A 19,353-nucleotide genomic window follows, 5' to 3' on the forward strand; every position below is an offset into this window, starting at 1 on the left:
CAAAAACAGCTATCCTTACATATTTGCAAGGAACTTGGGGTTGGTCACCCTAAGTTACCTGGGGGCAACCAGACGTGGACTCCCTGCTCACTGTGCAGCTTCACCTCACTGATGAGACCCAACAAGGCTGAAACACGTGTATGGGGTTGCTGCTGGTACTCTTGTTCAGAGAGGAATTGCCATAGCATTTCGGTGCTGGACTGCCCATGTGGGCGGGACAAAGACTGATATGCCCATTTTTTCCCATCTGTGAAAGGTACAGTGGGCAAAAAGCGTGTGCTGCAAACTCTCATCTCAGAACAGGTTATCATGCCTTGTTCTTTCAGGAGGGGAGCGCTTGCTACCTTTTTTTAAACCTTACACACTAAGGTCTGCTATTGAAATATAAATTAATAACATCAGAACATTATTCGTTTCTGTTATGCGTTATTACAGAAACTTCGTCTTATTTTAAAATTCAGTCAACAGTCGAAAACCGAAAGTAATTTCCCATACAAGGACCACCAAAACTGCTCCTTTAACTATTACAAAATGGCGTCCAATCACGAAGTCACGTACATCACGTGACTCGGCGGATGACGTCATCACGCCGACTCATGCAGATAAATAGCAGCCATCTCCGATGGCTCAAACGAGCAGCTCCAACCGCGAATAGGAATCCAGCTAAATCGTACCTTTGGAGAAATCCAGGTAAGAAATTAAGGGAAATAATTGAGCGTTGTGACGCTTTTTTTAACTGCAGCAAGCTCATTTCTTTAAAAACTCAATGATAGATAATCTATATCCATGTATAAACCTAGTCTCTTTCTCTCAAACCAAATAGGGACTGCTCAAAACGATTTAAGAAGCAAATACTCCAGAAAAACAAAAGTAGCCAACCAAGTTGCAAATACATGCAACCACTTAACTAAATACCTAGGAGCCACATGAAAAGTATTGAAAAATTAAGAGCTTTTTACATACTGTTTTCAATTAGAGCTCTCACCTTAGGAAAATGAAATTGTTTTGTGAATGTGATTAACAAGTCATCAGAATTGGAATTGCTAATGAATCAATGTTGCTAACATTTCTTAGGCACTCTGTCTGTTCCAAATGTCTAAAGGTTACTCAGTTATTATGTTTGCACAATGAGCACATGTAATTTGTCAACAATTTAAATTCAAAAATATAACTTTCTTTCTTTCGAAAAATTGAATTCTTCTGACTTTTCTATGATTTTCTTTTCTTTTCTTCTTATTTTTCTTGTTCACAATTGCTAAATATCAGATGCAGATGTACCACCTGATGAACCACTGAAATTAAAGTGGGGAAACACATGTAGAGGACAAAATAAGACAAAAACGAATCTTTTTGATGATGTAATAAGAGTTTAGATTTTTTCCTACAATCAGACAAATAAAACATTTGTTTTGGAGCGCCTGACCAACAGTGTTTGGATCTTTTCTTTGTTGGATTTAAATAATAGTTCATTCTTTTGGGATTTGAAAGTTAAAATGTAGGCAGTAGATATTTTGGTAGTCCATGTTTTTGGAGACTATATTTTCATCTGGAATACTAAAAGTAGTAGACTTGTGATGAGTAAAAGCAATTCCTGCTAATTATAGTGCTATAAAGTGTAAATGCTGTTGCAGCAAGCCCTATGTATGAGCCAAGCTATTAGGCTTACTGTGCGTTTATTTTCTTCTCTGGGTTTACAGCTGTGCAGCTGAGGATCTTACAATCTACACCCGGCAGGCCACGGCGGAGGACATGGATCAGGCTCCACTAGTGACCTGGAGGGGAAGCGCTAACCGTATGAGGGGATCCCTACGCATGCAGGCATTTGACTCTGCCTCCTTTGAAAGCGAGGCTTCCAGGTACAGTGGCTTTAAAAGGGGTGACGGTTGTTTCTTGCCTTTCCTTATCTACTCTGTCCTGGTTGCGTGTGATATCATGATTGGAATGTGGAATGTATGTTTCTTTCTGAATGTTCCTGGAGTGTCAGTTGGGTGAGGCTGGCTGAGAGAGTGGGTGCCTGTGTATATGTCCCAGTCTACCTGTCCTGTGTAACCAGAATCTATTGTTATAACCTGCAACTGAAACTAAGTAACAAAGCTTTCCTATTTTCCTTGTCCCCGAAGATGGCCAGAGCGGGTGAAGGTACCCATTCCCTGACACAATAGCCAAAACTCAGAATAATGGACACACCGCAGTAGGATGAAACTAGGAGATAGATTGCAAGTCGAACAAAGTTTATATAAGATAAATTGTGCACACAGAGAACTCTGCTGCCCAGTGAGCAATCTGCCAAACATTACACGTGCAGCACATTATAAGGGAAAGAATCGTCACCGATGACATCATGTTACAAAAACATAATTCTGCAATACAATTGGGTCGAGTCGTTAGTACTGTATAGAAGTGTAGGCGCTGACCACATAGGATTGGCTGTTAATTGGGTGTCACTCCCGCAGCACGTCGGTCAGCTGGGCTCATCTCCGTGAGGTGAAGGTCAGGCCAACAAAAATGACACAATAACAGGATCTGAGAGCATGAGACAAATGACAATCATAAAGTCTGGTAGGCAAGGCTAGTCCACTGGAGGGGCTTGGGGGAGGGGCTTTCCCCACCTGTGCCGGGCTCCTGCCCTTCTGTTAAAGGAGTGTGTTGTGTGGCACTGTTTCCCCCCTTGAGCAGTCTACCACGGGGAGGATGCAGCTATGTCTATCACTTCTCACCTCCGTCGGGGTCATTCTGTCTCATCCGTGCCTCTCCACTGCCAGGTGTAGCATGGGGGTGGATTAGGGGGGCCACCTGGTGTCTATCCCCTGGAGCCCCCTGGTGTGTCTTGATAGCGGCTGGCATCCGCCGATTACCTTTTCCAAATGTATAGTTGATTGGTCCTTGGGTGCCACTGAAGTCTGGTTGCACTGCCCCCTTCTGCCCCCTTCTAATCCACACTGCACAGTGCAGACTCAATGCCGGAATTTAACAGTCCCCTGGGACCCGCCTCACAGCCCCCACCTCACTGCCGTGCTTCCTGGTGACCAGGGAATGCTCCGGCTGTGCTCATTACCAGCGTATCATGCCTCTCATACCAGGAGCAGACCTCAGCCTCGTCCTTGCACCCTCCAACGGGGCGCCGCCTCTGCTGTCCACCACTTCGCAGGAGGAGGGAGGAGAGAGGGAGTCTCCCCCCAGTTCCTGATAGCAGCTCTTCCCTTTATCTACAGGCGGCAGGCTGGTCTCACTGGGGTCCCCGGGCCTTGCATCAGCACCCACCACTCAAGGAGTGCGGGCAGCGGTCTTCTTACTGCCGTTCACCTGCGCTTTCATTCAGGATCTGCAAAGCTGGTCTAGGACCTGCGGTCCTACATCACAGGTCAGCGCTGCGCTTACCTTGCTCTCCCAATGTTACGGTGCACGGATCAGTGTCTCTTTTCAGGGTCGGATCCCTGAGGGCAGGATAATTGCTGGATTAATTATGGTGGCAGTGGGAGCTACGATGGATTACTGCTGCATCGTTCGCCCACTGGCCACGCATCCCTCCCAGGGACATGTTCAACCTCAGAATTGTGGCCCTGCATAGATGTCACCCACATCATGATCCGTCTTGAAACACCATCAAGTAAATTAGAGATGAACACACCCACAAGTGGCTTGTGGTCCAGCAGCACTTTGAAATCTCTTCCCCGAAGAAACAGCCTGAACTTCTTTACCGTCCAGACTTTACTAAGTGCCTCCATCTCTATGACAGAACACCTCCTCTCAACTTCCCTCAACACCCTTGAGGAAAGCATCACCACTCTCTCAACACCCTGTTGTTTTTGTAGCAACACAGCCCCTAGACCAGTGTCACTGGCATCTGTCATGATCCGTGTAGTGCACAACGTGTCAAAATTTGCCAATTCCAGGGCCCAAGCATTTGCCCCCTTGACATCCACAAAATCACTCTGGCATCCCACACTCCAATCAAAAACTGCTCCTTCAATTCCTTGTCAACAACTGATAGTAATCCCGGCACACTGGGATCTGATACAAGTTCCATCTCGGCTTCCTCATATCACCCTAGTAGACACCTACCACACCTTGACATAAGCACGTCCACCTGAGTAGACTTTCCATTACACTCCAGCAAACATGTTCCTTCACCCACGATCTCAATCATGGCTTCCACCACATGCACTAGTCCTCACCCGGTGCTTATTAGGTTTCTTCCCCTTTCCTTCAAAAAGTCTTGACCATGATTCCCAGTCCAGAAAGGTGTAATCGGAACTTGTATCTATCAGCATGGGTATACCGCACCCATCCACTGATACAGCAGCATCTGTTTTTCCCCCTGTATTAGACCTCCTCCCAACGCTTCGTAATACACGCACTCCTCAGACATCACTCACCTGACTACATTCCTCAACCTCTTCCTGCTCGCACAGTGAAATCTCTCTAAGCCTCTTTGAAGACAAATGTCCACAGCACCTGTCCTGGTGCCCTTTATTCTTGGACTTCGACACTCAACACTCAAACTGGGACATTTCTCTGAGTTTGAAAAATAGAAGGTGCTTCCACATCTTAAACACCTTTTATACTCCCTCCCACAAGCCCCATGTTTTCGAAACTTCCTTATCGTACACCTCCTTTTACTTCCACCACTTATCTAGCATGGACACTCCCGCCTTGCGGACGCTTCTTCTCTTCTTTGTTATGTGCCTTTATTACGGCACACTTCTCTTTCTCATTCTTCCCCCTTTGACCGCCAACTCCTTCACACACTTCATCATATGCTCGATCCTATTAGCGATGTCAAGCACCTCATCCAAGGTTAGATCCCTCTTAATCCAAATCTCTTCCCTTATTTTGTGATAACACACAGAATAAATTGGTCCCTAACATATTCATTATACAATGCTCCAGAGTTGCAACGATTCACCAACTCTCGTAGGCCCGTCACAATATTCTCCACCCACTCTCCTTCAGCTTGCTCAGGCATCCCAAAGTAATATTGTTTCCAAAATGGGGCTGGATTTCTTTCCATAATGAATGTCCAGTTTCTGCAATATTGTCTCATATGCATTCAAAGATTATGCTGAAGCAACTCCCTCCTTAACTACTGCATTCCCTGGCACCACAGGAAGTGCACCCTTCTCCCTTTAAATCCCAGAAAGTGCATTAATAACACCCTTTTTCGAGTCCAAACTGTAAGTGGGACCATGAATCCTTCCACACATCACACTTTATTAAAGGTTCACCTGACGATGGCAGAAGCTGTGTTGGAGAATTGTGGTTACTACTGTACTTATAGCTTAACATTTCCCTCCACAGAGAACAGAGATGCGAAGCAGAATGACTCTGAATAGCTACTACTTAGTATAATAAAATCAATCCAGGAAATAGCACAAAAATGTCTCTCTGCAGTCACTTGAAGTGAATGTCGCCTCATGTCTCTGGATCCATCTGTCCTAGTACCACCTGACCTCAAGATGGCCACCACCAAAATGAGGGAGACTCAACAAGTGTTTGTGCACTGTCTCTAAAGATTGCGTGTCCTTAAGACAGCTGCTGGCCGTACTCCAAAGCAACTGCCATTGACCACCATGACCAACGCTTCTCCACGGCGCAGTCATGCTAGGGCTGTGCTCTTCCCAGCTAGCACAGTCACTCCTGGCCTGCTCATCCCTCTGCCCATCCAGTAACCCTCTGCCCGCTTACCGGTGATCCATTCGCTGGCTGGCTCCGCCCATCAGTCTCACTCGTCCGAGTGATAAAAACAATGTGGACATGCTAGCAGGGTTCCAGCTTTTTACTTCAGACTCTCCCACTCCAGACAGGGAGTTAAGCCCTGTCGTTCACTGCGCAGCTCACAAGCTCCTGCATCTGCAATGCACGCATCCAGGCCAGCTCTGTGGGGCCAAGACCATCATTGCCAGTGTTACATTCCTAGTTACCAGTGAGGGGACACTGAGACAGACTTGTTCTGCGGGTTTATTGCCTTGAAGTTTCATTATACATCAGTGGGTAGGAAGGCCCCCCAGAACTTCCTCCTCAGTTCCTTCACCAACAGCCAGTCTCCTGCATCTCCTCCAACCTCCTTAATACAGCATATATTTCTGTTGTATCAAGCGTTTGTGTTCTCTCAAGGGCAGCCACATTATCTTTGCACTTTGAAAGCATATGAACTGCAAAATCTTTCATATCTGGAGGAGCATGGTCTTCCGTTTACTTCTAAAAATTAGGTGTTTTGATTTTTTTCTGTCAAAAGGGGTAGAGCTTTCCATTTGTTTAAGAGTTTCACCTATCCTCCTTTATAATGCTTTGGGACATTAAAAAGAAGCGTATACTGAGAGTGTAGCTGCCCGATGGGTATGTAATGGGATAACCTTTATGTTAGGGCAGTGGATTTAAAGATATGCAGAGCTCTATGATTGAGTCACATATATTTAAATACCAGTCTGCTGGAAACCAAGATTCAATTCAAAGATACCAAGATCAGAAAAATGTGCTTGGCTCTGCACTGGCTGGTCATTCTGGACGTGGCTGATCTGGGACACCTCTCAGGGGGGAAAAAGAAACCATTGGTTTGCCTGGTGAACCTGGTGAGGGAAATTGCTAAAGGAGAGGGAAGGGGGAGGATAAAATAGAGGAAATGATGAAGGAAGGTGCGTTTTATTTGGGTAATAATCGGGGTATGAGAAGGAGGGTAGAAATAAGAGAGTGTTAGTGGGGTAGAGCATAGTAGGAGAGAGTAAGATTAAAGGGTGGAAGCAGATAGTAGAGAGTAAAATAGAAGAGAGAAACATTGGAGGGAGGCAGTAGGAAGTGAGAGGGAAAGAAAGGAAAGATGGTGGGCACATTAGGTGGGTACATTAGGGGAAGGAAAGAAAGGGGAGAACAGGGTGAGAAGACAGAAAGTCATAGTGAGCGGAACAGGAGGGTGTTTAAGCAAGAAACCATGTGGGGCCTGTGTATCTGAAAGGCACCTGTCATTGCATGCTGCTTTTGGGGACTTTTGGTCAGGGACCACTTAGATAGCTACAGCATTTGTCTTTAGGCAATTACTTTCAGTCAGAAAGCTATTAGATAGGCTTGTCGATCTCTAATGTCAATCCTGGGAATGAGGGCCACCTGGGTTAGGGAGGGACCACGCATCTCTAGGTTAGACAAGGAGGGATAGCCCTCGGAGAGCCCCTTGATTACAAATTAATTAAAATCCCTAGAACTGTCTTTGAGAGTTGGTGTGTTCTTGAGGCCATCTGTGACATAATGCAGCCTTTTTGTGAAAAATACATTCTCTGTAGTAAACTAGCTGATTATAGATCTCTTCAAAACTGTAAATTGCATGTCTATTTTGTTGCATTTTACACTTAGTATTATATCATTATTATTATCTTTCATGTCTAGTGAACTTCTTGAAGGTCCGGAAGAAGAGCAACGTGAAGGGTTGGATAACGATGCAGAGGACAATAACACTGACGAGACCAGAACTGACTTGCCTCCTTCTTACAATACAGTGATCACCGTTAACGTAGAGGGCGGCTCTTCAGATACAGATGACTGTGAGTCACCTCAGTGTCTCAGGGGTAGTGACATCAGCAGGCCAATGAGCGAAATTCCACTAATGATGACTGCTAGTGAACTGCTTCTGAACAGGTAAGTCCTTGATCAACTGAACGTGCCTGTATTCTACCATTCTTTCCTCTGTTTGGCTTCAATTTTGCTAAACCACCCCCGGCCCCCACCAGTCATTGCATTCACTGTTTCTATCACTGTGGGGCCCCTGAATGCCACATTTCATTGGGATACCCATCTAGGGGTATATAAAATGGGTTGCACCATATGATCCCAATTGCATACACTTGGTCTTAAAACAGATGAAGTTAGACTTTCCTTTCCCTGCATACCATAGACGGAGAAAAGATTGAAATGAGTCGGAGAATGCCTAAAATGACTTGGTATTTCCTAAGTGGACTGTTGAAAGTCTATATGAACCCAAATGGCACTATCTATACTTAACGGGGCTTATTTGGACTGGACCAGGACAGGCATTAGTGGGGTTGAAGAACCAACACCCATCCCTTGGATTCTCCACTGGCCTTTTTTTCCCTTTGTAGGTATGAAGATTTTCAAATGCAGCTGAGATTTGAGTGGGTTTATGTTATCTGGTTGAGGAAAGGGGGGCAAACAGCATTAACACAAAATTATCAAATGAGAGGGGTGAACAAGGAAACTACCAAAAACTGTAAAATGATTATAGTACCCCATATACATGTGTCTATGACATGAGAAACATTTTAATACTAACATATCTGAATGTCTTTCTCCAAAATTGTTTTGGAATTATGAGTTTTGGAAATTTGAATATGTTTCCTCTCAGTCAGTAAAGGTTATAAAGCAAATTGTTATGAGGAATGATTCATTATTTAAAGACTGTTTGCTTTGAAAGATTCTGGTTTAAGACAGACAATTATGCGTGTGAATGGAAATACATCACAAAGCTGCATATCATTTCACAGGTCCATTGTTACACTAGCTTGCCTGATAACTCTAGCCTACCTGAGCATTGCATGGATTCCTTAGGGATGGAGTGGGCTAAGCATGACATTCACACATTTGAATAACTGTTTCGAGAGGGATTCTGATGCTGTTTGAGATTATTAGAGCACTTGTATCCTACAAAGTAACTCATGTTTAGATACATGCAAATGAGAAAGCTTAACGAGACATGGTTGGCAGTCATCTACCCCTGAGCTGGATCCGTTTGTCTGCAAGATTATGATAGAGCCAGAATCAGTTTGAGTATTACAGTTGATTTTGGAATCAAATTAAAGGTGAGCTGGATGAGTCAGTAAAAGGGGTACAGTATTTTATGAGGGTTACATCAAATACTTTTTAAACAAATGTCTGTCTCTGAAAATCCATCTTTGTGTAACTCTCCAGATGTTTCATTGGAAGGTATTATACCAAATGTGGTACACCCACGTTAGGATCAATAATTGGTAATCAAATTGATTCATCTGCCTCATCCTCTAGGTGTCCTGACCAGACCACAGATCTATTTCCATATGTTGTTCAACTTCCCTAAATTACAATCCTTTTGAAATCAGATGGCTAATATTCTATATCATATTTTAAAATGTTATATTTCTTTATCTTAATTTGAAATTATGATTGCCCATTGCAATTTTTTTCCGTAGGCAATCGATTTTGATAATTAGGCTTTAAATCATTTAGAGGTGGACAAAGGCTTGCTTTCCTTCTTCAAACTATGGATTGAGGAGTATGGTTTAGAACAAATGGTCCTTGAGACCACTGACATAACTAGTCACTGGTGAGACACTCTTATAGCTATTTCATGACTGCATGTTGTCAGGGAAAATGACAACATATATACATTTGGAATGGTGATGAGAAATGCAACTGTACGTTTGCGTAATACTGTAATTAAATGTGAGTTCATTAGACCTCAATTTATCTAAGATGAATCCACTGTGGAAAATGTGCATTCAGGCAGAATGGAAATGAATAGCTTTGCACTAAGTAATGTATTTCCTCACAAATCTTAAAATGCTGCACCAGTACTATTATTTACTGGTTATTTACTATTATTATGAACTGCTTTCACTGCCAACATAAATTAAAGTGCTCTGATAAAGATACTTCAGACAACCATTGTTAATAAAATCTTGATTCTTAATCGTATTTGTTGCCTGCAGCTGTAAAGATATCTTAAGTAGATGTAGATTTGACCATGGGTATCTGGGATAGTTCTCTTTACGGTGCTTGGTATTGCCCTAAATGAAGGTGACCAAAAACCCTCCCTGATCAGCACAGTAATATTCTGTTTACTATATTGAAACCAATGGAGTGTAAAGGGTATAAATACGTTTTTTTTGGGAGTTTGGAGGTTGGGGGGCCTTTATGAGAATGGTGGATCATAGATTTGAATTGCACAAGGATCAGCATATCTCTGGGTTGTTCTCTCTATTTACCTGCAGTACTGTTACTCAAGATTTGATGAACTAACCTCACACGAGTCCAGTAATTGTTTTCCACTACAATTTAGCGATGTGAGTCCTCAGATTCTTTGTCAGAAGGCCATCCCAGAAGAGTTGTCGGTGAGCTCTTGAGTGGCCTCCCCAGGCCCAGTTGAAAAGTTAAGACAATTTGTCTTAATGAGAATGTCACTGAAGGGAGCGTCCGTGGGTTGAGGTAGCTCTTGGTCAACAAGAGGACGAGCAGATCTTTTTCGAAATGTTAGTTCCGTAAATATTTAAAAAATGGATTTGTCTGTGTTTGTTTATTGTTTGTGTCTTTGTAAACTATTATTCACAGTCAGTTAGGAAGAGTGCCCTTAAAACCCCATCTGGCCAGGAAACAGTTGACTGTTGCACCAAACCGCTGCATCTGTACACTACACTAATGGGGTTCTTAAGGAATCACTATTTGTGTATAAACGTTTCTTTATTGAATGTGTAAAATATATCTGGTCCATTCGAAACTGTCGGACAGCCTTGCATCTTCCCTACTAGTTTGACTGGGTGTCATATTTGGGGATAGGTTGTCATAAATGGGTGACGGCAGTAATTACTGTACAGGCACCAAAATTGACTGTGTAAAAGAGTTAATGTTGCCTATCTGTACCCAATCCCGAACCTGATTAATTGTGCAACCTTAGTCCCGATGCTGCAGCATACGTGACTTTTGTGAAGGCTTTATTTTTTTTTGCAAGTAGCTGCAGTTCTTGTGTTTTCTAGTTGAGGCGCCAGTGACAGGGACACTCATTTGAGTCGCCCCTGTTTCAGGGGCTTCCTTTCAATCCTAGCAATGGGATCTGATCAAACTTGTCTGCTTTTCTACTATGTGTGTAAACCCTGTCTTCTTCCCTATCTTGTATCTGAACCGCTATTCAGAATAAAGATCATGTCTTAATGCTATGGATTGGGGCATGATAAATGAGCGGCAGCCATGAGCCGTTGTCGGGTCTGGTGATAGATCAGCACTATTGTGCAGGGAATTGCCAGCAGCAGCAGCATAGACTTCCTCATAATTCATGTTAGGCTCACCTGGCTCCCACAGGGGCGTTGATCGGACCCGGACATCTGCAACCTCCTCCAACGTGAAGCATAATGCAGCGATGACAGACTGGACTGGACCGCCTAACCTCGTCTGCTTGACCCGTAGAAGTATTCTCCTGCAAGTGGAGAAAGGGATTTAGCCACCCGTGGATTCTAGTAATGGCACCCCACTGTTCTCCCCACTAATCACCACCGATTCACTTGCAGTAAGCTCACCTTATGTTTGGAAATGATGAGCTCTCCATCCTGCGTGGAATGCAGGGGCGCGTAGATACCAGTTACTCCACTGGTTTGAAGGCGTTGGAAGAGTTCCGGATGAATATTGACTCCAAGGTTCCAGCCGAGAACCCGTAAGTATGAAGTTGAAAGAGTTCAATATGTCCGATGTTCACTCTTGTACATTCCTTTCTTGTGTTGCAGCTGGGTCCAAGGGAAGATTGTCTTGTGGCAGTTGATGGTGTTCAGGTAAGAGTCTGTATTACCCAACACTGTCCGGCAAAAGGTGCGTGTGTTTAAATTGCTGGTTTCTCTCTCCTTACAGGTGCGGCGTAAGAAGTTGCAGTTTGCTACAGAATAATGCCTCCGGTTGTTAATCAGGTAAGTCTATGGTGGAGAGGTTGTATTTGTTGGCTTTTTCAGCTCACCTTATGTTTCTTTTGTCCCCTAGATGGTGGAATTGGGTGGAGAAAATGATGGAGCCTCCGCCGGATCGAAAAATGCTGTGAGGACTGGTGAGTAAGGCGCGGCGCTGCAGCTGGCGATGCGACACGTGTAGAATAATGTCCTTTTCAAGTTTGAAGACGTGATGGATCCGGAATTCAGGTAAGGATTGAAATAATATCTGTTTTCTAACCTTTCCTGCTTCTTTCTTCTATTTCTAGGAGCTCTGGATTCGAGATGGGCGTGGCTGAAGAATGGATGCTGTCTGCAGGCACGGTGAGCATTACGCTGCTGGATGCAGAATAACGCAAAGCGTGTGCTGCTGTTTGGGTGTGGTTTAAATAGCCTCCAAAGTAGTTCCAGGTAAGAAGTCCCTAGAACCACACCCGAGTAAAAAATAGTCCCTGTAGTAAAATAGTCCCATCCAGGCCTCACGTTGGTCTGGATTCATTTGCAGCATGGTCTGCATGAGGTAAGTAAAGACTATGAGCCTGGCGCCTATGGCGCCAGGACTGATTTCTATTATGAGCCTGGCACCTTAGGTGCCAGGACTGAACCCAGACAGCCCCCAGCCGGGGCTGCTGTTTTTTTTTTTAAATATCTGGATGCCTGCTCCCAGGGCTGATGGGCTTGATCCGGATGCCCGGGGGTAGGCATCATGACAATTCATGCGTTTACTGACACCTGTCCAACAGGATTGCCCCACAGAATTCACGCGACCAGCAACAATTCGTGCCACAAGCCAATGACCCCACACCTGAGACTTTGTGCGATTGCAGACATGTGGTCCCTGACATAAACTCAGTTTGGTCAGACAAGGGGGGGCGCTGTTGTGCGCCAAACAAGATGGCCGCCTGAAACGTGAGCTCCGTGGCAGGCAGATCACTCGATCCTGATCTTGTGCATTTACGATCTACAACTTGTACCAGGCTGCTGCGATTCACGAGCTACTAGATCAGGGACCATCTGGTCCAAATCCCGAATAAAAACGGCGCCGGGAACACTGTGATCGAGAACTGCCGTGACCATCCGCCAGCGCCCGCGCCTCTGCGTGCCGAAATCCGGCACTCGAGGAGAACCAGACGGTCCATGCCCCCGGAACTGAGACACCCCGCCATCCCTGTGAAGGCCCGTGTGGCGGTGGAACACCTCTGCGGCGACGACCAGGAGCGAACCACGCTGGTGCTTAGGCCGAACAGCGCCCGCGCAGAGCACCGCAGATATTAGAACTGTAACCGCGCGTGTGCTGGACCTGCGCCCGCGCTGGGCGGTTCCTACCCAGTCCCTCATCGACTCCTACATCGGTCTTCATCCTGCTGTTCCCCTCGCTGGGCCCCCCCCCTTCAACGAGACTTCAGCGCCCGGGGTAGAGCTGCGGCACACCAACGGGCGCCGGGTGCTGCGCTCCCCCGCTGGCGTGGACTAGGTTGCCGGACCCTTGACGGCCGTAAGGTACGTGGGGAATGGGGGTGCTGCTAACCCCTTGCCGTCTCGAAGCGGTGATAAGGACAAATTGATGAGCTGCTCCGCGGGGGTCACCAACTACCCGCACCCGATAGAGGACGCTCTGTGACCAGCCTGCTCCCGCCGAGTGACTTGCTGTGGCCCGGCCTCTGCCCCGGCTCACCACACAGGGTGCCCCGTATGGAGTGATCGCACCAACATCATCCTGCACTCTCTCAGCGTGGCGCAGACTGCACCAGATTCTCGCCTGCACCAGAGGGGCCCGGACCCCCGGGGGCCTGGCCGCGGCCTGCTGAGATCCTCTGTAGTCCACATCATCCAGCCTCGCTGCCCCGTGCCAGATACCCTACGACACCCAAAGCTCTGCCTTGGCCCCGCTCCTCCTCCTTCCAGGGTGCCTGACTTCGGGCTCCCCAGCGCTACTTGGGTTGTACCCTGCCAACCTTTGACATCGAGGCCATCTGCCTGAATCCCCTGGGGGCTGTACCTCGCTGGTCCTGTCTGTGGATCTGAGGGGTACCATCGGCTCTCCCTCATATCTCCTGAGTTGCATCACCGCCACAATGACTAAAGGGACTGGGAAAAAACAGAACTCCATGAACATGTTCACGAAGACTCCGGTCAGTTCTGCTGAGGAGGTCTCCGATCAGACCCCTGCCACTACCTCATCCCTTGCTACCTCAGAATCCCAGAACATGATGGACTTTATCCGTGAGGGTTTTACCACGCTCCACTCGAAGTTAGACGACATGAATGGCACTATCTCCTCTATCAAGGCTCACATTGAGAGGACTGACAGTCGAGTGTTGGAGGTTGAAACCAGGGTGAGCTCCGGTGAGGACGGTCTGGGGGCACTGCGTTCGGAGGTCACGGCTCTGTCCAACCGCGTCCTAGAGGTGGAGAAGAAAAATGAGGACTTGGAATCTCGCTCGAGGCGTAACAACCTCCGTATCATCGGGGTCCTCGAGAATGGCATCAGAGAGCCGATGGAAGACTTTGTAGAACACACATTACTGTCGCTTCTGTGTTCACCTAAGCTCTCTCCGCAGTTTGCTATAGAGCGGGCACACCGGACCCTGACGCCTAAACCCAAGCCGGGTGCACCTCCACGACCCATTATAGCTCGTGTCCTTAACTTTCGAGAGCGTGATGCCCTCCTCAGAGCCGCAAGACTCAAAGCTGAACTTCTACTGGACGGAGATAGGATACACCTATACCCTGACTTCTCGGTGGCTGTTCAGCGGGAGCGCAAGACTTTCTTGGCTGTAAAAAGAAGGCTTGAGATCACGGAGTCAAATACTCCATGTTATACCCCGCTAAGCTGCGAGTCGAGCACAACAATCAGGTGTCATTCTTTACGATTCCGGAGGAGGCCTCCAGGTTTATCGACGAACATTTCCCAGGCTGACCTTCCTCCCCAGCTTTTCCTCTACAGCTACTCAGTTTACCCGTTGGGGAGGCGCCGACATCGGCTTTCCCCCGACGCCAAGAATATACCACACTTGTACTTCTCAACAAATGTTAGTCGGATTACTCTGCAAGTCTGTGCCAAGTTAAACTGTGCCAAATATCGTTGTCAAGTTACGTCCGAAGCTTCATTGTAGGCACCATGTTCTCGCTGGATCTGCCACAGGCCGAGAGCGGCATCATCAGTCCGGCCCACAGGCCCCCAGGCGTTGATGCCACTGGTTTGGATTTGGTTACGGTTTATTGGGGTTGTCATTCCTCTAGTTGGGGGAGGGATGTGGGTGGGGGCGGGTTGTGATGGCTGTTTTGTTATAAATAAGATTGGCGCTGGCAGCGAGGGCGGACCGCAGGGCAATGCAGTGTTAATGGGGCTACAGATCCGCTACATCGGCCCACTGGACATTATCATCCTGGCGATATGAACGCCACCGCTCCTTTGACAGAGAACAATCTAACTTTCATGAGCTGGAATGTGAGGGGACTGGGCAATTTTAAAAAAATGAGACAGATACAGCTGCAAGCGGAACGGCATGGATCCAAGATCCTTTTCTTACAGGCGACGCATGCGCGCTCTGAACATTGTATGAGATTTGCCAGAACCTGGTGCCCCCAGAGATACTTCACCAACTTCTCTACTCAAAGTCGTGGGGTTATGACCAATATTCATAAGAGTCTTAAATTTACACTAATTTCTTCACAAATAGACCCCCAGGGTAGATATGTACTACTCCATGCTACACTCCAGAATAGGGAGGTGATCTTGCTGAACATCTATGGTCCCAACATAGATGACCCAGAGTTTTTCACACACCTCCCGTCCCTTCTGGAAGGTTTCCCTTTGGTTCCTATCCTCTGGGGTGGGGACTTCAACACCATCTTTGATATAGTCCTTGACAGATCTGGGTCCAGACCCCGCCAACTCACCAGGGCAGCCTATGCTGCACTGTCGTCCTTTCCCCGCCTAGCGGTCGTGGACGCATGGAGACTACTCTACCCTGATTCCCGTGCCTATTCCTTTTACTCTTCAGTCCATGATTCCTATTCCCAAATTGATAGGTGGGTAATCTCTGATGTATTGATTAAAAATGTGGTACATTTAACGATCCTCCCTAGGGCCCTATCCGACCACTCCCCGGTGACCATCTCCATGGGCTGGGGGCTGGACTGTGACCGTACCAGACGCTGGCGGATGAAACCTCATTCTCTCCTTGACCCTCTGTTCAGATCGGAGCTCGAGGTAGCCATTGAGGAGTTTTTTTAAATAAACAAGGACTCAGTGTCCTCGCAGGCTACCCTGTGGGAGGCCTTTAAGGCATATATTAGGGGCATAGCACTGTCCAAAGAGAGTGGCATACTTAGAACAATTGCGAAGGGATATCGCTGTCAGCGAAACCAAGCTATCGACCCTGGAGGCCCAATGTTCGCAGTCCTCAACCCCTGCGACCCTTGCAGCTATAGGAGTGGAGCTGGACGTGTTTCGTTCTCTGGCGGAACGAGAACAAAACTTCCTAGATAGCCCCGGCTTGGCGAGGAGATACGGAGAGGGCGAGCGCCCCTGCCGTTTCCTTGCTAGACTTGTCCGTCATGAGCTGGGTGCTCCACATATACCTGGGATTGTTCGTCCAGATGGCTCCTTAGCTATCACATCACATGCCATCAATTCAGAGTTTTTTGTTTTTTACGAAGCCCTATACTCCAATTCGGACGAGGCCACGGAGGCGGAGGTGGACTCCTATCTCGCTGCTCTTCCGCTAACGGTCCTCTCTCCCGAGACCGCTGGTTGCCTTGATTCTCCACTCACCCCGGAGGAGTTTACGGAGGCCATAGACTCTCTCTCCTCGGGGAAGGCTCCCGGCTCCGATGGCATCCCGGCTGAGTTCTATAAATGCTATAAGACTCTCCTACTCCCTCACTTAATAGCTCTTTGGGAGGAATCGGTGGAGGCAGGCATACTCCCCCCATCACTCCGCGAAGCCACAATTACGGTATTGCTCAAACCTGGTAAACCTGCCACCCAGTGCAGCTCATATCGCCCACTTTCCCTCATAAACTGTGATACAAACATTTTTGCCCAAAATGTTAGCGACCAGGCTTGACCCCTGTATGCCATCTATTATACACCCGGACCAGGCGGGATTCATTCCAGGTCGCTCCACCGCTCTGAACCTTAGACGGCTCTTTAATATAATTAGCAGGATTAGCCCCAATGTGCAGGCTGTCGCCGCCACCCTTGACATGCAGAAAGCATTCGATTCAGTCTCTTGGAGATACCTCTGGCGGGTGCTCGAACAATGCAAATTCGGGATGGTTTTTCGCTCCTGGGTCAAGGTGCTTTACTCAGGACCTGTGGCCAGTGTCCACACGGAGGACAGATGCTCCCCATTCTTCAATATTGCCAGGGGAACTAGACAGGGCTGTCCGTTCTCTCCCCTGAATTTCGCTATAGCGATAGAACCTTTCGCCGACATGCTTCGACAACTCCAATTGCATAGAGGGCTTCACTCGGCGGGTCAAGCCGATATTGTATCCCTCTATGCCGAGGATGCACTCCTTCTCGTGCGGTCCCCCTCTACTAATTTATCCCCGATATTGAAAGATGTTATCCACTTCGGGCACATCTCAGGCCTCAAGGTGAACTGCGCAAAATCTAGGCTTTTTCCGCTCACGGAATGCACCCTTCCCCCCGCCCCTGACACTATGGGAATCACGTGGACGCAATCGAAGTTCACTTATCTGGGGATTGAAATAACACGTCAGTTTGAGTCGACCCTCGAGGAGAACTATCAAAACTACCTTGTGCACTGGGCGGCTAAGACTCTGGCATGGAGCAAATTGCAGATCTCCCTGGCAGGTAGAATATGGTTATTGAAAATGATAGTATTACCCCAATCACTATACAGGTTCACCAACGTCCCCCTGTGGCCGGGCGAGGGTTTCTTCCAAGCATTGACACGCAGCATTAACTCTTTTTTATGGCATTCGGGTGCAGTCAGGCTCAAGCTCGGGACCTTATCTACCCCGATGGCCGACGGCGGCTTTGGGGCTCCCGATTTTTTTAAATACTGGTTGGTTTCTCAAATCCAATACACATCCTACTGGTTTAACACAACAGACCCTCCTCCACATGTTAGACTCGAAAAACTGGCGGTCAGCGACCGGGACATCCGCTCCCTGGTGATACAACCCACTCCTTTGGCACGGGATACACTGAATCCGGTGGCTTGCACCTCCCTGGCGCTAACGAAAATGTGGAAATTGCTAGATACTCCTCATCCATTTCATGGCAATCTCCCACTGTGGAACTTTCTCCCCGGGATCCCACAAGTACTGCCGTCGACTGTGCGCAGATGGGCTGAGGCGGGATACGAGCTTCTCCGTCACGTATTCGAGAAAGGTTGCTTTGTTGAGTGGCCCGACTTGCCGCTGCCCTTGAGGGGTGGCCCGAGTGCATGGCTTCAGTATTCAGCTCTACGCAAAACCCTTAAAAGAAACTACCCCATGTTTCCAGCAATGCCACCGGACGATCCCGCTATTGAAGAACTGACTTCCCCCACACCTACCAGAGGGAAAATATCTAGGCTATACACAATGATACAATCCAGATCCCCTCCGAAATTCACTGGGCTAAGGCGGGCGTGGGAGGAGGACCTCGGGGTGGAGGTGACGGACGAACGCTGGGCCCACATGTGTGCCCGTATACACCAGGTGTCTTTCAATTCCCGTTTCAAATTGATTCAACTAAAGGTGTTACATAGGTTTTATTATACCCCGAGCAGGTTGCATCGTATGCTTAGTGATCACTCCCCAAGATGCCCCAGGTGTGGGCAGGATGGCGCCGACTATATGCACATGATCTGGGCCTGTCACCGCCTCTCCCAATATTGGGAGACGGTATTCACAACCGTATCTGCTATACTTGACCAACCTATTGACCCCTCCCCAAAGAGGTGCCTATTCCATGATTTTCCAGGGCTACCCCGAAATTCCAAGAAACTGGACGGCCTTTGCATGCTCCTTGCGGTACGAGCCATTCTGCTCTGTTGGCTTCGCCCCGCACCTCCCACACATGCGCAATGGCTCAGGGCTCTCACATGGGCCTCAGACACTGAGGAAGTGACGTCCTGCCTACAACCAGCCCACTCGAGGCCTAGGGATGTTTGGCTCAGGTGTCGCTCCTATATGTCAGATTTAAATGCAACACTGGATACAACTTCCCCAACTAATACACCCACTCATGCAGGGTGTCCATCCTGACCTAAGGGCTCTCTTACATTGCGTTCGCACTGTATGTGTTTTTGATGGAAAATGTTCATACTAGATGCACTGACTGTATGCCTGTACTGTTTTAACTGTACCTACCTTGTGCCTGCCTTGTGTATTGTTCACCTGTGTTATGCTACCAAGCTGTTCAATAAGAAAAAGGTTAATAATTTGGTCAGACAAGTGACCGCCAATAACACAACCTAAGACACATTACAATTCGTTGGTGCTTTGGATTTACCACATGCAAACATGAAATGAGGAGATAGCAAATTGGACAGGAGAAATGTTGTGGTATCCTTTAGGCTATTGATCATAATGGTGTGGTCTTAACTACAACGCTATAATGAGAAGGATAGCGGCACAGTGTTTTTGAAGACGGTTCCCTGCAAGAAGCAATGTTACTTAGCCCTGACGAAGGAAGAGGTTCTATGAACATGTATCAACCTCCAAG

The 19,353-nt window shown here is 47.4% G+C and overlaps 1 protein-coding gene across 1 annotated transcript in view; it reads left to right on the forward strand.

Moving 5' to 3' along the window:
* The window catches only part of LOC138579901 (piezo-type mechanosensitive ion channel component 2-like), a 2,232,767-nt gene that overhangs the window by 1,652,992 nt on the left and 560,422 nt on the right, over window positions 1-19,353 (forward strand). The window contains exons 37-38 of the mRNA XM_069650129.1: window positions 1,698-1,856; window positions 7,375-7,623. Of these exons, the coding sequence (XP_069506230.1) occupies window positions 1,698-1,856; window positions 7,375-7,623 (408 nt within the window). The remainder of the gene's footprint in view (window positions 1-1,697; window positions 1,857-7,374; window positions 7,624-19,353) is intronic.

Source organism: Ambystoma mexicanum, chromosome 3p (assembly GCF_040938575.1).
Source record: "Ambystoma mexicanum isolate Mex_15411 chromosome 3p, UKY_AmexF1_1, whole genome shotgun sequence".
NCBI classification, from domain to species: Eukaryota; Metazoa; Chordata; class Amphibia; order Caudata; family Ambystomatidae; genus Ambystoma; species Ambystoma mexicanum.